We start from the raw sequence: 23,850 nt of genomic DNA on the forward strand, positions 1-23,850 counted from the left end.
ACCAGTTAAAATAAGTAATTTAAAAAATATAAATAAATTATTTTTAATAATATTAGTTAAGAACATATATTAATTAATTAATATATATCTTAAATATTTAATTTAATATTATTTAGAAATTTCTTTATTTGTCTAATATAAATTTTAAATGATTAACTTTTATTTTTAAAATTTAATATAATCTTATGATTGCACTTGTGTAACCAAAAAGTACATTAGGTTGTATAATTACTAGGCTAGTAATTATTACCTTATTAATTACTCCAATTTCAGTTACTAGGTGGCTTTCCAAAGAGACCCTAAAATTTGAAATAATCTTCTTAGAAATAGTTTGATATGTGAGATAAGAATAATCTCAAGATAAATTTAAATAATTCTATTCCATATTTAATTTAAGATATCGACCATTTCGAATTATTTTATTCATCATTTATATTAAATTAAAATATTTTAATCTGGTAAAATACTCCGACCCATGAAATACGGGTATTTACCCGATTCCCTGAATCCGATCTCAATTCCCATTCGTTACAATCTTCTTCTCCCTGAAACCGATCGGAGTTTACGAAAGGATCATACAAAATCGGAAATCGGCGATCGGAAGTTCAACAAATCAACCAACAAAGGGTGCACCGACGCGTATGATAGGTGCGTAATTTGATATATGCACATAATTCTCTCAATTTATCAGTGTAAATATGCTTGTTTGCCTTTTGTATTCTCTTGCAATTCCCTCAGTACGTTTAGGTTACTTTCATTTTGTGATGAATATCCGCGACATTTGATAGAAAACTTTTTTTAATTTGATTTTGGCTCAGATTTGATATTTTCGGTTAGATTGCATAATGGTCTTAGCTGTAGATGACTAGTATGCAAAATTCTGTGTTTCCACTACTAAAATGAAAATATATATCCTAAAACTGCCCAAATGAGCAAATTATTTACTATTAGAATGAAATGCACCTGAATAGAGCTGAATTGTGTAATCGACAAATTCGCAGTCGGTTCCAGCTGATATGGGATTGGGGTATAGTTGATGATTGAACAGCTCGTTAAGTAAAAATTTCAAGGGGAAGGCGTTGCGGGGAAAATCTTTTCTATGAAGATCTCTGCTTCAACTTAATGATGGACCCATGAGACCCTCTACGTAATCTATTGAAATTGGTTACTTGTACAATGCATTGTTGTTGATGTTATTGTTTTAATAGGTAAGGTAGCAAAATTTTGCATTGATCAGGGCATAATGCATAAGTTAATTATCATTTGTGGGCCTGTATTATATCGAGTAGGAATGGGATGAATACCACTAGAAAATAGTTAGACTGCATAGGCTGGCTTTACCTAAAGATATGTAGTGCTAAATTGATTGAAAAGCATGTGCTTCTTTCTGATTCTTCACGTTTGAATGGCTCTAATTGATGCAATATTTTGCCTTCATTTCCGTAACAGGATCAACTTTTCTATTCATGAAGCTCTATAATTCAAGCACTTGGATTCATCTATCTTGGAGTTACTACTTTTCATTGCAATTCTTTCTTGCACTGAAGAACTTGTATATTGAATAGTGATTTAAGGAAGTCATGCATGCTTTACAATTTTTGAGTGATGCACTTGGTGCAAATGTAAATTTTTGAAACATATGCTTAAAGTCAAAGTTAGATCTCAGGCTGATTATCAAACAAGATCAAAATACTAAAAAACTTCCGAATATGAGTTAAAAAGCTATAGTATGTAGAGGACAAACTTTGAGATAAACAACTTAATTAATAAAGATACTCTCTGTCTCTCTCACCCTCTCACTTATATACACCTTTAAGTAGGGAGTGAGCTAAGAACTCTTTGAGCATGCATGTAAACTACGGAACTTTGTGTCCAATAGTCTTGATCCAAGGTTTTGGAATTAGCAGCCGAAAAGCATGGAAAATTTGTAATTTCTCTGTCTTCAAACTATGTTTGTTAATTTCTACCTTTTTGTGGTTGCTTGTAGTTGTCCGCTTGTTTAAGGAAGATGGTGAAGTTGACTATGATTGCTCGTGTAACGGATGGCCTTCCATTAGCTGAGGGGCTGGATGATAGCCGCGATGTTCCAGATTCAGATTTCTACAAACAGCAAGTCAAGTCCTTATTCAAGAACCTCTCTATGGGCCATAATGAGGCATCAAGGATGTCCATTGAAACTGGACCTTACATTTTCCAGTATCCTCTTATTGTTTCTATATTGTTTTTATTTCTACTTTAACAGTAGTTTTTACATCTCTTCGGATGCTAAATGGAAATTTCTAAAATAATTACTAATAACTTCTTTGTTCAATAAGATGACTGCAAGGTAAGTAAGTTCATGCACTTACTGGTCTTTTCCAAATAGCTTCACTGAGTTACCTATGCTCAAGCTATGATTCCTCGATTTTCCTCTCAAGGAAAGAAAGAGCTTCTTTACAAACTTGGTGAACTTTTCTTCTTTTGGTTTTGTTAGAATAGGAATAGGTATATACAATCCTACTTAATATAGGAATAGAAATATGAATAGTAAGTTCAACACTACAATTCAAGAATTTATCACTCTGTGTTTTATCGACATTATGGTATTTCATGAAAAGACCAAGCTCATTGAGATTGATTGTCAATTTTTGTGAAGTCGGGTGATTAATATGCAGATATCTCACCAAGCTCCTCTTCAGTTCTCGTATTAATTACATTTGTAACAAGCTAGGTACATATGACTTGTAATAAGCACTAGCTTGAGGGGAGTGTTAGAATAGGAATAGGTATATACAATCCTACTTAATATAGGAATAGAAATATGAATAGTAATAGGAAAAGAAATAGTATTCTAGTTGGTAAAGGATTGTATTGTAGTGTCTATAAATAGCCTCTGTGTAATAATGTAGATACACAATTCAATAATGTTTTTTTCCTATATTTCTCACAGGTTTCTGGGTGGGGGCGGAGTTGTAGGAACTTCTCGAACATTCAGTTGGCCCTCTTTCTGCTCTTCTGTCAACTTATAATGAGTTATCATTGCAATCATATGTGGAAACCCGTCTACAGAGTTTTTCAATTTGAAGATCCCATTTAGGATGCCTATCAAAAGTAGCAAAATCTGTATTTATTTTTGTAATCTAAAGAAAACTCTATGATGGAGTCTGTTGTCTTATTGTTGCAAGTTTCAGGGAAAAGTAGGATCAGGGTACTCAAGAACTAATGAGGTTTGCTCCAGCTTCATGGTTTCGATAAGTGAAATTCGTATATTGGATGTATATATGGTCATAAATATGGATGATGCAGTTAAAATAAAACCAACAAAAGGAACAAAAATGAAATATGTCGATATAGCTTATGCACATCTATTTTTTGGTCTGTTGAGTAGCTTCTCCACTTGATTTGCATTTAATATGTTTTATAGCATTTGTTACTGATTTTTTTTCTGGATTTATGGATAACACCAAAGGATAAGGGAGGTATAGGCTAGTGGAAAGGGCCTCCAGCTTTAATCATGAGCTTGGAGGTTCGAGTCACCAAGGGAGCACCGTGGGAACCACCGTTTATCTCCTGGGAAGGAGGATTGGGAGCTATAATACCCAAAAGAGCTATAATACCCAAAAGAAAATAACCAAGAGAATAATAAATATCACCAAGCTTATATTAGAATTTAGGACCCTCTCAATGTGAAATCTTCAGGATGATTTGGATTGTGACTTTCCAAGTTTTCTATATTGCTGCTGCTATTTCATTTGCTTACTTTCTAAATAACCACTAGCTGGCTATTTTGTGTCCTCTCAACCCAATTGAAAATGCCCCTTATGGGAATCGTGAATGTACTGTTCTCTTAACCCAACTTCTCAGCTATATCGTTGAAGGGCGCATTTGTTATCTGACAATGTGTGATCGCGCTTATCCAAAGAAACTTGCGTTTCAGTACCTGGAAGACCTTAAGAATGAGTTTGAGCGTGTCAATGGGAGTCAAATTGAAACTGCTGCTAGACCTTATGCCTTTATCAAATTTGGTAAGCATTTTCCTTTACACTGTCCTTTTTCAATTTTCCAATTTCCTTTTGTTAAAAACTAATTTTCTGTTCTTCCAATATATTATTTCCCTATTTTAAAAGATACATTCATACAGAAGACGAAGAAACTGTACCAGGATACCAGAACTCAACGCAATGTTGCTAAGTTGAATGATGAACTTTATGAAGTTCATCAGATAATGACTCGAAATGTACAAGAAGTTCTTGGTGTTGGTGAAAAATTGGACCGTAAGTTTCTCAATTCAACATTTTTCTGAGCTCTTTATCAGTAAATCTTTTGCAAAGCTTCTAAAGCTCATCTGAACATTTCCTCCTTTATCCTCTAGATATCTGCAAAGATGCTAATTTCCAAAGGCTTTTATGCTATGCGCTGTCCATCTACGTCAGTATATTTAAAACGTCTAGTACTTCTTAAATGTTTCCCAGACTAGCTTGTGATTGAGGCATTGTTGATTAATTGATTGATTGATGTATCCTTAGATGGTCTGCTGAAACACTTAAGCACAAAAGCTTTTCTACGCCATAGCAGATGAGTGGGTAAGATATGCCAGCATAAAATAGAAGAAGTAGAAGAAAACCTGCACAGTAGCAAATATGTTCACATCATTGTGCCGCCTTCATCTTCTTAGCAGATCTTTGACAAGTTTCTCCTTTTTCTTCACTAGTTTGGTGTGATAAATTTAGATTTAATGGGTGTTGAGTTTTAGGAATTGAGGCATAGTATATGATGATGTCACACATCGTATTGGTGCAACATGGATGAAGTGTAGGCTTGCATCCGGAGTCTTGTATGATAAAATGGCACCACCAAATTTAAAGGTAAGTCCTATAGATGGGTGGTTAGACCTACTTTGTTGTATGGGATGGGGTGTTGGCCAATCAAGAATCAGAAGATGCAAGTGGCGGAAATGAGGATGTTGAGATGGATGTGTGGGCATACTAGGAGTGATAGGATTAGGAATGAGGATATCCGGGATAAAGTCAGAGTGACCTTTGGACAAGATGAGGGAAGGGGGGCTAATATGGGTTGGGCATGTGAAAAAGAGATGTGCAGATGCCCAGGTGAGGAGGTGTGAGAGGTTGGATATAGTGGGGATGAGGAGAGGGGAAGCGCTCTACACGTTTTGCGCCTCGCTTTATGGCTTGAGCGCACCTTTGACAACACTGGACAGCATGTGGTGAGCTATGTGGAAGACGGAAAATAATTGTCCTTTGGTTTGACTGCACAGTCGTTTAAAAATATTGGTTTCTTTCGTGTCTGCCTGTTGAATTCTAGAATACGAGATAAAGTACTCCAACTCCCCCCACCCCCCAGATTAAGAAACAAGCCATACATTTTTAGTTAGGATTGCTTAGGTCAGACTGTCAGAATTGAGCTCCTTATACCTGGAGAAACTTAGTGTCATCTAGTGCATGTAAGTTATAAAGATGATCTGTCTACTAGAAGCTGGTGGCAACTATGCACTTGTATGCCTCTTTTTGTTGTATGATTCGAAGGTGTAACATGTGGTAGTTGTGAGATGAGATATTATCTTGAAAGTCTTTATACTAAGAAAAAATAGATTTTGGATCAAATGCTGAGACAAGCAATGCTGCTGGTTGTGCAAAAACGCTGCAGCATATACCTGTGCACAGATAAATTAAGTGCTGAGTCAGTTGTGACATTTTGTTGCATTATGAATTTCTAACCACTGCTGACTCATAGCTTTGATATAGATCGGCAGTTATACTCTAATATGGTTGCCCTTCTGATTTCACTCTTCTTGTGCATTGATTTAATATTATGTTTTTTTCACGGTTAGTGTCTGATTGTTTAAACATCAAATTCTGCAGAGGTCAGTCAGATGTCCAGCCGCTTGACATCAGAATCCCGCATATATGCTGATAAGGCGAGAGATTTGAATCGTCAGGTCAGTGTCGTTCGTTTTTCAAGATGATGCACTTAAATTCTTGTGTGGTAGTTGTTATTTCTACCTTTTGAGTGCCGGGAATGTGAAGTGGTGCCGTACACGGATCTGAAGGAACATGAAATTTGCTCTTGAATCTCTTAAGTTCTCTTGCGCTTGCATGCTCTTTTTTTTGGGTGGGGGCGGGGGGCATCGACATTGTTTAGAAAGTTATATAAGATGCTCAAAGAATGTTCATTGGCATTTTAAAAATCTACCATGTATCAAGTTTTTGTTGAAGATTATAGAGCTCGATTGGCTCTGCTGGTAGTGTGAGAATGTTTTCTATTCTTGAGAGATACTTGGAGGAACACCCAAGGGTGTGGTTTAATGGTCAATGAGGTGGGTTGAGAACCGTGAGGTCTCAGGTTCAATCCCAACAGAGACAATTAAGTGATTTCTTCCCATGTGTCCTAGCCTTAGTGGACAAAGTTACTTGATACCTGTTGCCAGTGGACCATTTGTGCTTAAGGCTATTAAATCAACATGTGAATGCAAGACTAACTCCTTGTCAATGAGGTGGGTTGAGAACCGTGAGGTCTCAGGTTCAATCCCAACAGAGACAATTAGGTGATTTCTTCCCATGTGTCCTAGTCTTAGTGGACAAAGTTACCTGATACCTGTTGCCAGTGGACCATTTGTGCTTAAGGCTATTAAATCAACATGTGAATGCAAGACTAACTCCTTGTTCTAGGCTTGGGTGTCTTAGACACAGACACTGACGAAGACAATCAACCATGGTATCAGATGGGCTGGGCTGTCTGTCACTCTTTTTTCTCGTTATTCACATGCATCTAGTCTGATCTTTGAACTTAAAATCTATTTAGTTACTGATCCATTTCTTCATGACTCAAGGCTCTGATACGGAAATGGGCTCCTGTTGCTATTGTCATTGGAGTTGTTAGTCTCCTCTTCTGGGCTCAAAATAAGATTTGGTGATGCTGCCATCAAATGTACAGCTTAGAAATGATGTTACTCCAGCATCGGACAGTGGGCAACTAACCTGATCACAGTGGCCTTTGTTTTCTGCGGATTGGGAGACTCAAGACATGTCAGTTGATAATGTAAAACAGAGGATGTGAACCATGATGACCGATGTTGCTAATACTTCAGAAATGATATTTAATATGAATCGCATGTATTTTTCTTAATACTACTCAAACCACAAATCTTGCCTTCCAATAGGTATTTGTAATTCTGAAATGCCGTTTTAGCTACTTTAGTATATGTTGTAAATTACAAAGGTAGCCTCATTGTCTACTATTTTGATTTGTTCTGTAGAAATGCATGAACATGAAGCATGAAAGAATTGAATGGATTCATGTAAATTATCATGCATATGGGTTATTAATAGGAAACGTCTAGTTTGAATGCATAAAAACTTTAAGCATGAATGCTGTTTACCAATCGTAATAGTCAATATGAACATGAATGAGTGCTCTTTTTTTTATTTGACGAAAAGCTACATTTTTTCAAATTATTTTTTCTAGTTCTCTGAAGTTGATCTTAAGGTAGTCAAATTTACAAATAATTATAAAAAACTTAGGCTATCCTTAAGTAGAGGTTCTAAACTTGGCTATCTATGCTTTTGAGCCTCAAGTTGGGGCATGCCTTGATCGATTCGGTCTAGTTTTAGATATTATTGATGCAGTTTTCAATTTTTTGAACAAGCTTTAAACCAATATGATGTTTATTATCAGTTTTTGGTTAATCGATTTTTGAACTTTAATGGTTCGATTATCAGTTTAATCCATAAGAAAATGCTTATATAATCATATATACACAATATTCATAAAAGAGAAATAGTAGCAAGAATAGAAGTGCATCATAAATTTCCACATTGATCACTTTATTTTAAGATAAAATTGTTTGAATTCCTTCTAAAAGACTAATGTAATAAATATTCATAGTCTGTCTTTGTTACAATCAAATATAAAATTGTCAAGGGAGAAGATAATACTATTTTTTATCGAAAAGGGAGAATGTGTTGCAATAGAAACAGAGGGGCAAGTTTGTGTTGCCTACTGTTGAAATTAATACTAAAATTTAGAAAATAGGATTAGAAAAATTAAAATGTTAAAGTGACTATTAGATAATTAGGTTTACCATTAACCAAAACCATACAACCGTAAACCAAATGATAACACAACAATTAATCTAGTATCCTAATATAATAGTATTTTTTTTGGATTGGATTATGGCACATTCAGCTATTCAGGCCCATGCCAACGTTATCATTGCGGAAAAACAGTCCAATCAACCAACAATTACAGTACAAATTTCGGGAATACAATCCACTTAACAACGGTAATATTTTCAAATTAAAACCCTATTTGAACAATTATTTGATGAGCAAAGAGCTCTTGAATCACCATCTTACAGAAACCAAAAAAATGGATTCCGAGCAGCAGTACGACCAACTGGAAAGCGATAGCGATTACGATTCCGATGATTCGCAAGAGGACCCAACTTTTGACCTTCTTGAAGAGACAAGATCCAGTCTCTCAAAACTCTCCATCAAAAAACACAAATCTAAGGATATGTCTGCTAGGTACAGCAAAATCCCTTGATTCTCAAAAAAATATGTTTTAGTTTTTGTCCGCAAAACAAATGACAATGAGAGGTTGATTTTTTTCGTGTTGTTCCGAAATGTAGGCGTAATGTTTCTAAGGCTTTGGAAGATTGTGTTGAGGAGGAAGAGCAGGATCTGGAGAAGTTAGTGCCAGAGCTTGATGAGAAAGATAAAAAAAGTTTTGAAAATGTTCAAAAGATAATCAAAGGTTTCAATGACATTGTTTGTTTTTTTACATGTTGATATGGTAGCTTTAAATGTTAGGATTGGTGATTATTGGTTCTTTTTGTATGATAATCTAGTATCTGAAACTCACTAAACCAGATTTGCACCTTGTATGACCCATTGGAGGAAGAGCTCCCCAGTGGTAAAGCCGAAGGGGGTTCAAAATATAAAAATAAAAAGTAAAGAGACCAAAGTGGTTCAGCATTACTGTGTATATATATTTAACCATGTATAAATGGTGTATTTTTCTGCCACAGGGGTTCGAGTGAACCCCCTCGGCCCTTGCTAGCTCCGCCCCTAGAGCTCCCTATGTATTTCTCCAATTGCAGGGCACATATTCTAGGATCCCACCATATGCTCCGGTGGTGTGATTATTGATTGAATAAACCTGATAAATATAATAGTCTTCTTTTATATGAAAGCTATAAAAGGTTTCATGTATGAGCTTTTTAAGTAAGAATACACTTGTTAAGACACGTCCCTTGCAAAGATATGGTTATTCATGAAAGTTTGTCTTCATTTGGTATATAAATTGTAAGACCAAATAAGCTTTTTTATAATGTTGCAGCTTTTCCCTTTCAGAAAGAAAGAAGTAAATTTTCAATCTTTTGAATAAGAGAGAATTATTCAATATTTTTCTTGCTCTATGACATACAAGGTTTTGTAGTGATTGTTACTGCCTAAACTTTGTGTCCATCAATCATCTTCCCATTTTCCGAAACATTACGATGATTGCATCCTTATTTTGGTCTCTGCTTACTACTTGGTGGCAGCTGGTCAGATTGAGAAATTGAAAGTGGAGCAATGCAAGGTTTACCTAAGGAAACATGGGCTGAGATTGACGGGTAGCAAAGATACACTTATTCAGCGCATTAAAGAGCACACCGAGTAATTTCCCAATTTCAGTTATTCAGCTTTTGTTTTTTAATGATCAAAACTTCTGTACTTAAAAGCAAGTTCTATTGTATTTCAGCATTCTCGATGGTCGTGGAGAGGAAAAATATCCCCCATCTAGTTTTGTATTGAACTGTAAAGGTACAAATTTTTTGCTATGTATAGAATAGTTAAGTAGATGTACAGTTTTATTGTAGCAAACGTTTATGATCATTAGCCCCTTGAGAATAACCAAGGCAAAGTTTATGTATCTGCTGTAAAAGTCTTTGTGATTATAACCAACAACATAGCTTTTACCTTGTGTTTGTGTTCCTGGCGGAATCTAGCATTACAGTTTCAGTAATGAATTGGAACTTTCTGGACATGTCATTTTCATCTATACTTTTTGTATTATGCAGGGGACGCGTGCACTGGGGATGTTGTTATCTTTGAACAAAATGTATATGAAATGTAAGCTTGTTACTCTAATAAGTGGTAGTAAGCACATCTTTAGGTCTTCGTTTATGCACTTCTAAAGGCTGTGAAAAGCCAGTGGCAGATGTGTCATGTATAGTTCTCTTTAGTTCCCCTCCCAGACATTATCAGGACATCAGTATGTGTGCATTTACTTAAGCGGGTTTATGATTGTGGTTCATCAGGTTCAGCATTGCATCAAGAAGTGCTACTGGCCCTCCCTGTGGAACAAGAATAGTAGCAGGGCGGATTGTGAAAGAGAGCTATGGTGCTAAAAAGCAGCAACATACCTTTACGGTGAGCTTTAAAAAGCAATCAATTCGGATTGAACTCTTGGGAACAAGAAGAGGAATGAGTAGTTGTTATTTTCTACTTAAGTTCTTTGTAGATAACAGCAATTATTTGACTTAACCTTTTCTATTTTCATTTCTTCTTTTTATTTGGCTTCGATTGTATTTACACTTCTTGCATTGTTTCATATAAAATTCTGTTGAACTGTTGGTCAGGTTGAGGTATTGTGGAGTAAAGGGGAAAAACCGCTGCCTCCACTGCATCCTCTCCTCATCAAGGGCAGAAACCTCTATAGATTAAAAACGTTGCGACAGGTCTGCTAAACAATACTAGAATTTCTAGTACCTGCACTTATTATTCCTACAGCATATGCTAATTAAGCTTATATTGCATTTGAAGAAATGGGACAATGAAGCAGAAAGGCAGAAAATTTTATCAGAAAAGCATGCCAGAGGTTCCGTTGCTCAGTCTAGCAGGGAAACACGTGTCCAAGAGAAGGAAATGCGAAAGATGCGAAGGGAAAATAGGTACCATGATAATTTTGGTCATTCTAGGAAGCAAATTGGTAGAATGAACTTATGAAATTTAGCAACTTCACTTGATTTTGAACATTTGAATTATTTTAGTAAATACACCTGTAATGAACTTTCTCTCAACTGTTTGTCTACATATCCCAGGGTAAGCACAGATTACAAGGAGAAGAAAACTGTAGCTGAGAGTGAAGTGAAACAGCTGCATTCTCGCTCGATGAACTCCTTAAACAAGAAAGATCAGCCTCAGGTAGAAGTGGTGGACAGCGGCCAAAATGATGAACAAAAGGAATTCAGAAATTATACAAAGACAATACAGGAAAATGTCTTCCCTAGAGAAAACAGGCCAGAAGAAAGGCTTAATCAGAGGCAGCCTTTGACTAAAGTCAACCTGAATTATCCTAGTTCTTACATGGAGCAGCAAGGCTTCGGAGAAAGCTACACTTCAAATACACATATGCCAATGTGGAGGGGCTCTAGCTGTGGAGGCAACACTTACAACTATAATAATCCATCAAGAATGCATACCTCTAATGCGCATAATATTCCAACGTGGAGGGGCTATAGCGATGGAAGTTACAACAACTGCTATACTAGTAGGAGTCCATTGCGAGGACATGGTCATATTTATGCAGGGGGTCATGGTCATTCACAAAATATGAACTATAAATCTCCACGAAGAACTGAGAACTGGCAAGCAAGGAATGGTTGGTGTAATGTGGGAGCTGCAAAGCGTCCATTTCTTCAAGGACAGCGCGAGGAACAAAAGAAGCCTTGCCGCTTTTATGCTCAAGGAAGATGCTACTATGGGCATAGTTGCAAGTACTTGCATGATTCTGTAGATATTTAAGCAAGTGAAAGAGAAGCAGTGTAAGATAGCTTTGGGAGATCTTTACAGATCAATTTTTGGTTCCATTTTTTTGGGTGACAAGTCTTTGTCTCGGGGATAGTGTCATTGTTCACAAAAAAACTTGAAGAACAAACTGTTTTTTTTAATTTTGTTAAACTGTTTTCTATTCCCTAACTGCAATTACAAAGCAAACTCTTGAGCTCGAATGGAAAAGGTGTAGTTAAGTTGATGACCAGTGTAAGAAGCCGTTTGGATTGACTTATAAGCTGTTTTCAACTTTTTTTGAATGTTTGGCTGGCCAACTTAAAGACATTTTGTGCTTAAAATAAACTCCAATAAATAGTTGGGTTTATTTGGATGAACTTATTTTAAGCAGTTTATAAGTTAAAAACAACTTATAAGTCAAAAAAAAAAAAAGTTGTTTGCACTAACTATTTTTTTTAATTTTTTTTTAACTTATAAGTTGTTTTTAACTTATAAGCTGCTTAAAAATAAGTCAATCCAAACAGGCTATAAGAGTAATCTAACTATGATGAATCTTCTGAACACTAAATTTGTCACGACGTAATATATATAGATTTTAAAAACTAAACTTATTTGGAATTGAATCTTGGAAAGTTGATTTATAATTGAGTTGTTTATCTATGACAACTGCATAGAAATCGACCAACATTGGTGTGTTGACTAGTGTAAGAATTCTCTTAAATATGATAAATCATTGTTTCAATTGTTCAGAAACAAGGTAAATTGAAATCTACCAACATTATTAGCACCACACTACAATCAATGTTTTGTTCTTCCAGCACAAGGTGAAATAAGTACCAACTTGGGACAAGTTTTGGTTTCTAGGATTCGACGGAGAAACTGATGGGATTTTAGGTGCAAAAAGAATGGCAAGATTCAGATTCTACTACGTTTATGAAATAAGGTCAATATAATGCAAGCACACAAGCATTACCTATCCAAGTACTCAATTACTCCATACTTGACATATTTGATACGACCAGAGACGACAGTTTCCTAGTTTAATCTGAAAGTATGTCAAACGATTTAGATTCTGCTCCAACTACTTTGATTCTTTTACCAGGAAAATAAGAAACTATATACACAAACATTCTACTCATTTACACGTCTATCAACCAAGAAGATTACAACTATGCCATTGTCTTCATGCAAGAATGAAGTAAATCCTTTATATCACTAGTTACGATGTGAACTATAATCTGCTACCAAGGATCATATTGAACTACAATATGATTGATCACAACATATCAGACAAATTGAATTAGACATCTCATTTAGAATACCCAGAACAGAATAAACCTAGAATAATAGTTGCTCTACCAGCTTATCACAGATCAACATTGGAGCATGAGTTCTTTCAGCCTGCTCAGGAGATTAAAAGCTGTCTGTCTCTTCACTCTCCCAAGAAAAAAGAAGAAGAATTTGCATGTCCTAAGTCCTTTCTGGTTTCCTTTTTGGGATGCCATAAACCAGACAATCCATGTTCCACAACCTACAAAGACATCTGTTCAACCAGCACTGGCCAGAGGCACCATTTTGTTTCATCTTCACGGTAACCTGACCAGATGTATACATAGACATGGCAGGGGTGATATACCAACACCTTACAGTTCAAAAGGAGCTGAAACTTCCATCTCAATTAGGCGTTATTAATGGAATTACTCTTGTTCACACCTTGTAGCTCCATCGGAGAATTGGTTATACTGCCTACAGACCCCAAGGTTTGTGAACTCAACTGAGGGCTTGCTGGGCATGCTTCTGGATTACCAGTACTCATAGGATGGATAGCCCCTGAACTCAGCTGTGGGCTGAGCGGAGTTCGTTGGCTCATCTGCTGTGGGCTGGCCTGTTGTTGTTGCTGCTGTGGCTGCTGTGAATTTTGGTTCATTTGTTGTGGGATTGCCAGATTTGAAGGTGAGCCCACTGGAGGAGGTGAAACTACAGCCTGTAAAGGCGAAGCTGTCTCTTGCTGCTGTTGCTGCAATTGCTGCTGCTGTTGCATGTGTTGCTGCTGCATTTGTTGCTGCTGTAACTGTATCTGTTGCTGCTGCTGCTGCGGGTTCATGTAAAGATTCATACCTGCCATTAGCTTTGGTGGACCCATTGGACCCATTCCTGGTCGCTGCATTGGATTGATATTAGCTCGGTTGAGAGAGCCCAAGATTGAAAGACCGGTAGAGCCTGGATGCATTTGTCTATTTCCCGTAATACCACCTAAACTTGACTGTGGGCTCCCCAACATATTTGTTCGGTTCTGTGCTGCCATTCTCAGTTTGGTTTGCATGAAAACAGCTTGTTGTGGAGTGAGTGCACCACTACGAAGTTGCTGGCTGATTGCGTTACTTATATTAGATGCTTGGCTAATATTTATTGTGTTTTGAGATATATTGCTCATGCCAGCGATGGCTCCCATTGGAGCTGAAATTCCAGGTCCACCAACTCCTCTTACACCTCCCATGCCCATAACATTACCAATGCCACCAAGCGCAGCGATATTATTGCTAATGTTCCCCATACCTACATTACCAAGGCCCATCATCATTTTCCTCTGCATCTGTGGATGCTGCGACTGGGATTGTTGCGACTGCAACTGTTGTGATTGTTGTTGCTGCTGTTGCTGTTGTAATAGCTGAAGTTGCACTGCCGATGGTTTATTAGCCATTTGATTACCCAACTGCATGGAATTCTGGCCAACTGTATTTAGGTGAGCAAGTGGATTCGAAGCAGGCATTAGTTGGGATCTTTGTAACTGTGGATTTTGCTGTTGTATCAGAGGATGTTGATTCTGCTGCTGCTGTTGTTGCTGCTGCTGCTGCAGAGGGGATAATGGATCAGATTGTTGAGGTCTAGAAGGCATTGAAACCCCAGTCAGGAGTCCTTGAGAGATCTGTAATGCGTGAGCATTCCCGGAAGGCAGTACTCTCTGGCCTTGCATGTTCTGGGGTGAATTTACTGATGAATTAACACCATTAGAGGGCCTTGCAAGATCATTGGACAACTGACCAGAGACCCCTTCGGAGTATTGCTGCAGATCAGCTACTGATCCATTTGGTGGCATTCCTGGCATGTTAGTTTGATTACTTGAAGCACGATTCATGCTGATTGGTCTTGGTTGGACATGATCTTCCACAAGGTATCCTTCACGTACCATCTGCAACATATTGGTGCACGACAAAATAAGGACAAGTTGCTGAAGCAATATTGATCCTTAGTGCTATAGATTTTACGCAGTTAACTTACCAGTGAACAAAACTGTGCAGCAAGCAAGTCTGCAAAGTGCTGTGACAGGAAAATTTCAGACATAAGTAGCAGAAACGCAAAAGATTATTGTAAATTTCTTCCAGTGGCATCCCAATTTAAAATGGTTGAAACAAATGAAAATAAGATGCCTCTTATAGAAGCTACCACGTGCTTTTCTCCAATTCTCCGTGTTTCAGATACACCTTACCATATCCACGAATTGATGTCTCTTAAGTAACTCGAAAATTGCATCTAGTTATTTCTGTTACTCGCTTTACTAAGACTTTGCTTAGAAATTCGATTAAATGTTTAAAATCCAGAATTCATCTGAGGCAAACATCATCAAAGATATTGATAGATGCATATCAAAGGCGATTATCATCAAATATTTGATTGACTGATCTTAAGACTTGATAAGTAAATGTAAGGATAACTCGCCTTATGAGAAGGTTATACAATGATAGATTTTATTAGTTCCTGCACAACTAAACGAGTATAGATTTTATTAGTTCCTACAACTAAACAGGACTACACTCTTGCTTTTGGGATGTAAACACTAGTGCACCATCTTACTGCAGGTTTGATCAAAATATCCAACTGCTAGAGTTGAATAGGTTCAAGCCAATTTAATGAGTTCGAATGAGTATTGTACACATTTGCAACATTAAGATTGGCACATGCTAGCAGCAATGGATTTAAAAGCTCCACCATATTGAAACCTAGATCCAGGAGTTATGGACTGCTTATCATTCTTCCACTTTACTTTTAAGGGTGTTCCCATATGGCTTTTAAATTAAAATTAAGCTCAGAATAGCTGGCTTCAGAATCTCGTCCTACTTGATTAAGTAGGATGAGTGGACACCAAAAGGAAGGTGGTCCAGTCTGGTCCATACAAACAAATATTGTGCACAAAACTCACAGTATTTGGTAGCGTTGGGAGGTAATCCTCAGCAGTCGTGTATTGGACCTCTTCTATTTCTCCAATATGCATTGCCACAGTGCCGTCATTTGGCTTTTCTGACATGATCATTCTAGTCCGCACCTTAGGAACACATGAAAAACCATTCCCTAATAGATAACATCAAGCAGTCAAAGTATCAGTTAGAAAATAGCAAATGATACAGATTGAGAGTGCATTAATAATGGACAGACCTTGAAGAATGCGCTCTGTCTGCAGAAAATTCAAGACTCTTCTTTTGCAAACATTTGTACTGCCACCTACTAATGATTTTGACAATGACATTTTGCAGGAATCATCTTTGACATTCTCATTGTTTGAATCATTAGAAAGATGAATATGCAACTGCTGAGTAGGAAAGACATTTGGCTTCCTGCTAGAGTACTCCTCGACCTTGCTCTTTTTGGGATTAAGTTGAAACCTGAAATTCGGATGGTTGACGTGAGCTTTTGAGGATTTCAATATAAGAGTAATATCAAGCTTTAGGAACAGTGATTGAGAAAAATACATAGTTAAATAAGCAAGCTGATAAGAAGATATACATTACATCTGAAGTAAAGATCACTTGATATCACTTGAACAAGCATGGGGGATTAAAAGAATTAACACACACACACACACACACGACAGACGAAATGTGAAATTGTAACTCATCACTCCAACCAGGACCCTGTTATGCACAATAGAGGGTGATTTACAAGAATGGATTGGAGGTGGGTTGTCTTGAACTTTTAACCTTGTTTGCCTCATGGTCAAGACTTCAAGTTTAACAAGTTTTGACTTTTGACCATGAAGGTTTGTCCATGGGGCAAGCAGGGGTCAAAAGTTCAAGACCACCCATTTCCAAGGTCATTGGGTGTAATTTCCTGCACAATAATGGACTGAGTTCTTATTAATACCCATCAAGTAATACAGATATAAACTCAGACATCAGTATTGGATGCATTTTGCAATACATTTCAGGCATGATCTTTGGGCTACAGGAGAAAAGTGGAGATAATGGGGGTTTAGCTAATACTTCAGGGCGCAAGACAAAAGAATTGAAGAAACCAAACGGACAACTTAAGCTGTAAAAATGAAATACCTCTAGAGCATGATCAATTTTATCAACAAAAAGAAAAATATGACCATTAGTGTAGGAATGACAGAGAAAAGACAAAACAGAGACCAAGAATAAAGATACACTTATCCCTCCATCCCATGTCAACATTGTCTAGTCCCTTTTTTCGGAGAACTGAAAAAAGGATTGTCTCTCTTTTTGAGCTCTCGTCATCTTTGTGCATTCACATGATAGTATTTTGCATAATTGCAATAAATCTCGCAAAGAGTTCACTTAATTAGTCTCAATTATCTTTCTCAAGCTGCCGTTCAAGAGATAGACAACATGAAAAAGCAGCTGTTGCCTCTAGCCTTTTTCATGAACCTTAGATTACGTTTTTGGCATTCTCGTATAAATATTCCCATCTTTCTAAAGGTTTAGCATAGAATTTTATGAATATCAGAGCAGCTACTCTTCCAGTGCCACCACCACAACAACAACACACGTCACATACCAGTAACATTGGTTGTCCCACACTCCCACATAAGACAGCTTCTATTTGTTATAACTCTGGGCACTTCTAGACCACAGATACTAAACCAGTAAGCTCCTTTATTTTTTTGAGAAGACCAGTAAGCTCTTTTATAACGACATAATACAGTCTCAAAAGACTATTTTGAATGTACCAGTTATCAAAAGGTAACACATGCATGCGAGGTACATCCTTTGACCATGATGACACAATTTAAGTGCTCTATTTGACATAATAAACTTGTGCTGATTCAAGATAATAGCTTATTTAAATGGTCAAAATAATGTCCTATAAACATACCTAGTTGTCAGCATTTCAATTTTGGAGAACCTTTCAAGTATGATTTGGTCAGCTGAATGTGTAGATCCTACGGAAGGACTGCTTGCATTTATTGGAAGACTCATGGTACTGACACTGGCAGGAGAACCAACTCCACTCATCATGGGGGTCTTAGGAACAGAATTGGACCTCCGCTTTGCAGCAATTTGAGCCTGGTGTTGCCGCTGCATGGAATCATTGGCGCTAGAAGTCATAGATGTTGTTCCACCGGCTGGAGCAACAGATGTGGATGCTTGCTTCTCCTTCATTGATTGTATTAGTCCACTAGTCACAGCTGAACCATATTGAGCTCCTACAGAACCATTAGAAAACTCTCCAGACTTGGACGATAAAGGAGATTGAGGCAAACCTCCTGCAGATACACGAGGACTTTGCACTATTTTCCTGTTCTGGAATAGGTCTTCTTTCCGGAGATTATTTTCAAGAGGCTGACCAAGGCCATTCCAGGGTGTCTGAGGAAAGCCAGACCGTATAAACTGCTGAGGCAGTCTCTGCTTTAGTCGGGCCTGCTGGGATTCCATAAGGTTCATATCCGATTCCACCATCTGCATCTCAGTTTTAGTCCTTCCTGGCTCTAATTTGTCCAATCTCTCTATCTCAGTAGGCTCTTCCTTTAAGTTATACTTTATTCCTTGCTGTCCTGCAGCGAATGGCATTGTTCCAGCTTCCTGGTTCAGACCTCCTTCAAAAATTTGTTGAGGATACTTTTGCATGCTTGTGTTAGCATATGGAATTCCCCTAGAAACTGATTGTTGCTGTAATAAAGAATTTTTCCAGTGCAAATCTGGAGCATGAGAGCCATCTATCTGTCCTCCTATAAGTTGCTGTTGATTGGAATCAGCACTCATATGTGTAAACCTTGCCCTCTTGCTTAAACTGGACAGGGGAGATGCTTGGCCATCATGATTCTCTCTCTTATTATGTAAAGAAGCAGCACCAGAGCTCATCGCATCCACATATGAAAGCATCATTTCTGGCGCAGCAGGAGAAGCTACTGACGCATTTAAAACTCCTGACCTATGGTCCTGCATGATTCTTGGACTCACAACCCCCATTTGATACTTTGGTTGCTGAGATACCGAAGGCGATGCTGGAATAGAGGTTTCAGACCCAAAACTGTTACTTCTTAGTGCCAACATATTGGTTGGTCCATTAATTTGTCGGTTCAGATTCTCATGAGCAGGCTGCGGCAGAAACTGTCCAGTGTCTCCTGACCTTGAACTTTCTGGCACTCTATCTATGCAAATATTTTTCCCATGGATTTTATCATTAGACATGGCAATCACATCTGGAAGCTGCCTTAGTCTTTTTCTCCTTAGATTGCCTATACCCAATGTTAACTGTGAACGAAATACAAAACAGTTTAAATACATGAGCTCCTTCTACCACATGAAGATGGATAAAGCATACTACCTTTGAGGAAGCTCGGTTGTTGCGGAGCCTGTCTAACTTTGGGGCGGGGTCTAAGCAAAGTTGTGGTTGCAGGGCTCTTAATATCCGGGATTCAACTTCCTACAGCATAAGAGAATATTGCTTTAAAATACAAAACCATTTGAACGCCACTAAGAGGTGTCGATCTTAAAAAACCATTTGAATGCCGCTAAGAGGAGACGATCTTACTAACCATCATATCACCATATGTCCAAGCAATATCTGAAATCAATGGAATGTCCTTCACCACATTTTCAAGAGACATTTTTAGACATACTCTGTTAATAATGGGACAACCAGTGGCTGAAGGCGCATTTTGTCCAGCTTCAGGGAAGCACTTCCGATAATCTCGCACCTGCAATAGTAATCCCATTCCAAATTAAGAAATAAAACACTATCCTAATTCTATGTTTATGTGATAGGAAAAGGAATGGCAACAGTCATTTCAGAAGGAGAAGAAAAAAATGTAGAAGGTAGAAAATTTCAAGTTTTCATTAGGAAAAAGAAGAAGATGAAGTATAATGATAAACCCTGTAGTAAAAAAGGCCAAACCAGTAATCGGAGACTTCTATTTTTGCAGAAAGAAGAATAAAGTCTATGACAAAGCTGAGTTACTGACATCTGTTAAAAGTTCATTTGCTGTTTTGATTTCTTCCATTAAGTATAGATGCAAAATTGGAAGTTCTGAACCCATAGTCTAATTCCCCCTCTCCTGTGTACATGACACTATTAGTATTGGGGAATTAAACAATTTTTTCTTTTACAAGGATCCATTCAAACCTACCTAAATTTTAATTTAAATTTTGATAAGGTAAAAACATACCTAAATATTTTAATTATAAGACAGTGATTTATGATATAGTTTACTTGCATATTTACCAAATATGTAACTTTACTAAAACAACAACATAATATCCAGTGTGATCCCATAAATGTGATATGGGGAAGGTGGGTGTATGCAGACCTTGTTGTTTCCGATAAGACCATTGGCTTGAGAAAAGCATTTCCTAAACAGGTTTGAAAAATACTAAGAGTAAAAAGCTAAATTTGAAAAATTTGATGTCCTAATCCAAAGTCCAAACCAAATATTAGATGCTTTAACTATTGCACTCCAACTCCGCATTTTGTGTCGGAGGGACATGTATTTCTTAAGAAGAAGTGGGTCTATTAGCATCTCTTAGTATAAGACAAACAATCAACAATCTCTGTTCACAAGATGGTGAATACAAATTGAAGAAAGTACTACCCATGATATTCTAAATCTTATAGGAGTTATAATTGCTCTTCTGGACCAGAAACCTTACCTCACAGACTAGGGTTCCGTCAACATATTTGCAAGGTATATCCTCCAAAATATCGCCAGGCAGATGTCCAGACTCAATTGCCTCCAGGTGCATAAATATACAAAGAAAATTATTTGAGAAAGGTAACAGTACAAATATACAAAGAAAAGATAAGATAACAAAACAAGATAATCAAACAAACTTTGTATATGCCGGTTATCATCTACGTAACCGCAAACTTGGTTTCTTCAGGAATACTGAAGCCAAGTCCATCCTGGAAAGGGAAGAATGACGAGTGGAATGGCTTCGGCATCAGTGGGGCTTTCACTCCTCCAGTCCAATTAGTACTGACTGGACTTATTAAGTTATTATTATAAAAGCTAATTACTATTCCAAATGAAAATGGCCAGACCATAAAGTTTTTGCAGATCAAGAGTATATAGACAGATAAATCCTTCTTTTAATAAATTAAAAAAGACGACAGATAAATCCTTATAAAAAACACAGACAGACAAGTTCAACTCAAAACTGAGCATTAAATTTCTGTCTCTCAATCATACTATGCTTTCACGAAAATATACTACTGTTTGCTAGCAGCTAAAGATCTATGACTAAGCACTACCTGAAAAATAAATGTATTTCGCAAGCTGTTCGTGTTAGGAAGACAAGAGGATATAGAGGGGTCGGGCGCTAAATATAGGGAGTTAACAGAAGGCAAGGAGAAGAGCAAGGTGCTGAATATATTTGGGTACCACCACAGAGAGCAGTTTTTTTTCACTTGGTAGGTGCAGTGCAGGATGTGACCTTAATGGCGGATGATCTAAGGAAGAAGGAGCAAATTATCGTGAGTTGGAATTGCTTTTAAAGACAATGGCGAGGGCACCACCTACTGGTGCACAGGAGCCTTACATCAGAGATTTGACCCCGGGCTTTTCTCTAGGTGCTACCAATGACACAGATGTCGAGCTGGAGGTTACCAATGTATGCGGTTTGGATATATTTGGATTGAATAGGAAGTTGTCTTGTGAGAGTACTGAGAATAAAAATATCACAGTGGCATTCATATATTTGTTGTAACGAGAGAAATCTTTTGGTATAGACAGCTGGAAAAACTTGATAGATAATTGTGGTTGATTCCCATTTGACCAGATATTTTACACTTTCTTTTGCTATTAATTTGTTAAAAAAAGAGTTCAGGAACAAAGCAATAGATGATCCACACACCCACAGATAGAGAGATAAGGGAAAGAGGGGAAAAAAGCTCAGTACACTTACTGAAAAGAGAGTTTCAGATGCTCTATCATATGGATGCAATAATTTCGGAACATTTTCAGAGGCTTGATGCCCATATTCGTTCTGCATCTGAAAAGGAAAACATAACTGTCAGCCCAAAAACCTGACAACCATTATATAGTGCATATATGATTACTAACAAACCTCAGAGGGCTTCCCAATAGAATATCCATCCGGGAAAAGGCACAATGTAAAGGAAACTTCATTATCTGCTCAATATAGCACGATAAGCACAAATGACTACTGAAAAATGCACAACTCTTGAAATTAAAAAAAGGGTAAAATAAGTGGGAGAAAGAACGAATCATTTGTCCTTCCCATATAAATGAAGTCCTTCACAAGATCTTCACTTACCAGGGACTCTAGCAACATCCTTGCTTCCATGCACAACCGCACCCTATGGCAAACAGGGAAATGTTATCAGTGAAGTTAAATTTTTCAGTGATTCTTCAAAAGAAACACAATTTATGAGGCATACTTTTCCATGATCCCTCTAGTGAGATTAATAACACATGAGTCCCGTAACTATCTATGATGGACTAACTATTTACGGGAGTGATCATTAGCTGACAACTTGGATCTCTCACTTCACCACATTTTAGAACTCCAACTTGATCTTGCTAAAATTTTGGCTTCATTTATGTCCTTTCTTTATAAATTTCATGAGCTAGAAGTTCCATTTACCTTGACTGCATGGGTATTTATACTGTTTGGGATTCTTTCAGTCTCGCATACAAATCAAATGTGTGTATGCAGGGAAGTTTCCATCAAATTCAACCTCATTTACACAAGATGAAGTATAGTATATTCTAACAGTACTCTTTGAGGTCGTCTAGTTTGCTTATAAGAAAACTAATCCATACACAAAATTGTGCATTACAACGTTGGTTTTGGCTGCATCACTGATGCAATTCTGTCGTATCAATTCAGTGTTGGAGTTCCAAGATAAAACGTATAAAAACCAATAGCTGCATAACTTCTGTGATAGTTGGTATTATTCCATACGGGATTAAATGTGAAATAAAAATACACGTATTACCAATATCAGGACACAACTAATCTTGACTTTGGTATTGCAATATGTGCATTACAATCTTTGTATTAGTGTCCATTGTATAAAAATCAACATATTATTATTATTTGACAATCGCGGTGTCGGGCCAGCTTGTGCTCACCCTTGGGTGCAATCCACATATTATTATTATTATTATTATTATTATTATTATTATTATTCACCTTATAAATATAAAGTCATTCGTGGTTTTTACAAGGAAAGAAATAGGTTAGGGTTAGATCATATTGAAAAGGATAGAAATCGCAAATGGTCGTTCAAGTGCAACTCAAAGAACTTATCTTTTTTGCTAATTGAGAGATTAGAGAGTGCTAGAACAATAGTAAAGCAGCAAACATTGGGAGGACAATATTCAAAGAACTCAATCAAATTAGACTCATCATACAAAAAAGGTAAATTTACGAATTTAGCATACTGACAACCAAAAATGAAAGCCATTGAAAATCCAACCCAATTACAGAACATGTGAACGAAAAAATTACCGTGAGCTTTCCAGCAGATGCGGAATTGGATTTATTTTGTGGAAGAAGTGAATTCCTTTCTTTGGTAGCTCCAAAAGCGACATCGTCGTGTTCTTCGGTGTCGGGATGTACTGGTTTGGGCCGAAACCTTGTACCGGTTTTGGAAACCTTAAATGAAACCCCCATTGCCGGAAAATTTTTACAGAAGCGTTGATCCGCCGCCGGAGACTTAGTGAAGTAGTCTCTGTGTATTGGGCATAATTAACAAGCAGAGAGAGAGAAAGAGAGAGAGAGAGAGAGAGAGAGAGAGAGCGCTTTGACTCTGGACGTTTTGATTTTGTTTCGGTAATAAATAAAAGTAGAAGAAGAATGGTTGAATAAAAGGGAAACCC

At 37.2% G+C, this 23,850-nt stretch overlaps 3 protein-coding genes across 4 annotated transcripts; 2 read left to right on the plus strand and 1 right to left on the minus strand.

Moving 5' to 3' along the window:
- The first annotated feature begins 475 nt into the window (after positions 1-475).
- Positions 476-7,421, plus strand: LOC129901143 (25.3 kDa vesicle transport protein SEC22-1-like). The gene is made up of 6 exons (XM_055976267.1): positions 476-648; positions 1,988-2,196; positions 3,844-4,004; positions 4,107-4,253; positions 5,859-5,935; positions 6,827-7,421. The coding sequence occupies exons 2-6, from the start codon at positions 2,009-2,011 to the stop codon at positions 6,908-6,910; spliced, it is 657 nt and encodes a 218-aa protein (XP_055832242.1). The 5' UTR covers positions 476-648; positions 1,988-2,008; the 3' UTR covers positions 6,911-7,421.
- Positions 7,422-8,205: 784 nt separating this feature from the next.
- LOC129901702 (zinc finger CCCH domain-containing protein 62-like) lies at positions 8,206-12,015 on the plus strand. The gene is made up of 9 exons (XM_055976956.1): positions 8,206-8,522; positions 8,627-8,751; positions 9,542-9,656; positions 9,742-9,803; positions 10,061-10,112; positions 10,301-10,412; positions 10,622-10,720; positions 10,806-10,933; positions 11,084-12,015. The coding sequence occupies exons 1-9, from the start codon at positions 8,320-8,322 to the stop codon at positions 11,784-11,786; spliced, it is 1,599 nt and encodes a 532-aa protein (XP_055832931.1). The 5' UTR covers positions 8,206-8,319; the 3' UTR covers positions 11,787-12,015.
- Positions 12,016-12,890: 875 nt separating this feature from the next.
- On the minus strand, positions 12,891-23,792 carry LOC129898576 (protein PHYTOCHROME-DEPENDENT LATE-FLOWERING). 2 transcript variants are annotated; one of them, XM_055973165.1, is made up of 12 exons: positions 23,480-23,792; positions 22,280-22,322; positions 22,070-22,134; positions 21,908-21,988; positions 20,654-20,734; positions 19,543-19,704; positions 19,332-19,430; positions 17,880-19,258; positions 16,203-16,429; positions 15,970-16,118; positions 15,051-15,089; positions 12,891-14,961 (listed from the first exon to the last, which is right to left on the minus strand). In XM_055973165.1, exons 1-12 carry the CDS (start codon positions 23,642-23,644, stop codon positions 13,450-13,452), a joined length of 4,002 nt encoding a protein of 1,333 aa, XP_055829140.1. In that variant the 5' UTR covers positions 23,645-23,792; the 3' UTR covers positions 12,891-13,449. The 2 variants fall into 2 exon arrangements, with proteins under 2 accessions (XP_055829140.1, XP_055829139.1); XM_055973164.1 differs by having other exon boundaries at positions 21,908-21,994.
- Positions 23,793-23,850: the final 58 nt, after the last annotated feature.

The sequence above is a fragment of the Solanum dulcamara genome, chromosome 8 (genome assembly GCF_947179165.1).
Source record: "Solanum dulcamara chromosome 8, daSolDulc1.2, whole genome shotgun sequence".
Classification (NCBI taxonomy): domain Eukaryota; kingdom Viridiplantae; phylum Streptophyta; class Magnoliopsida; order Solanales; family Solanaceae; genus Solanum; species Solanum dulcamara.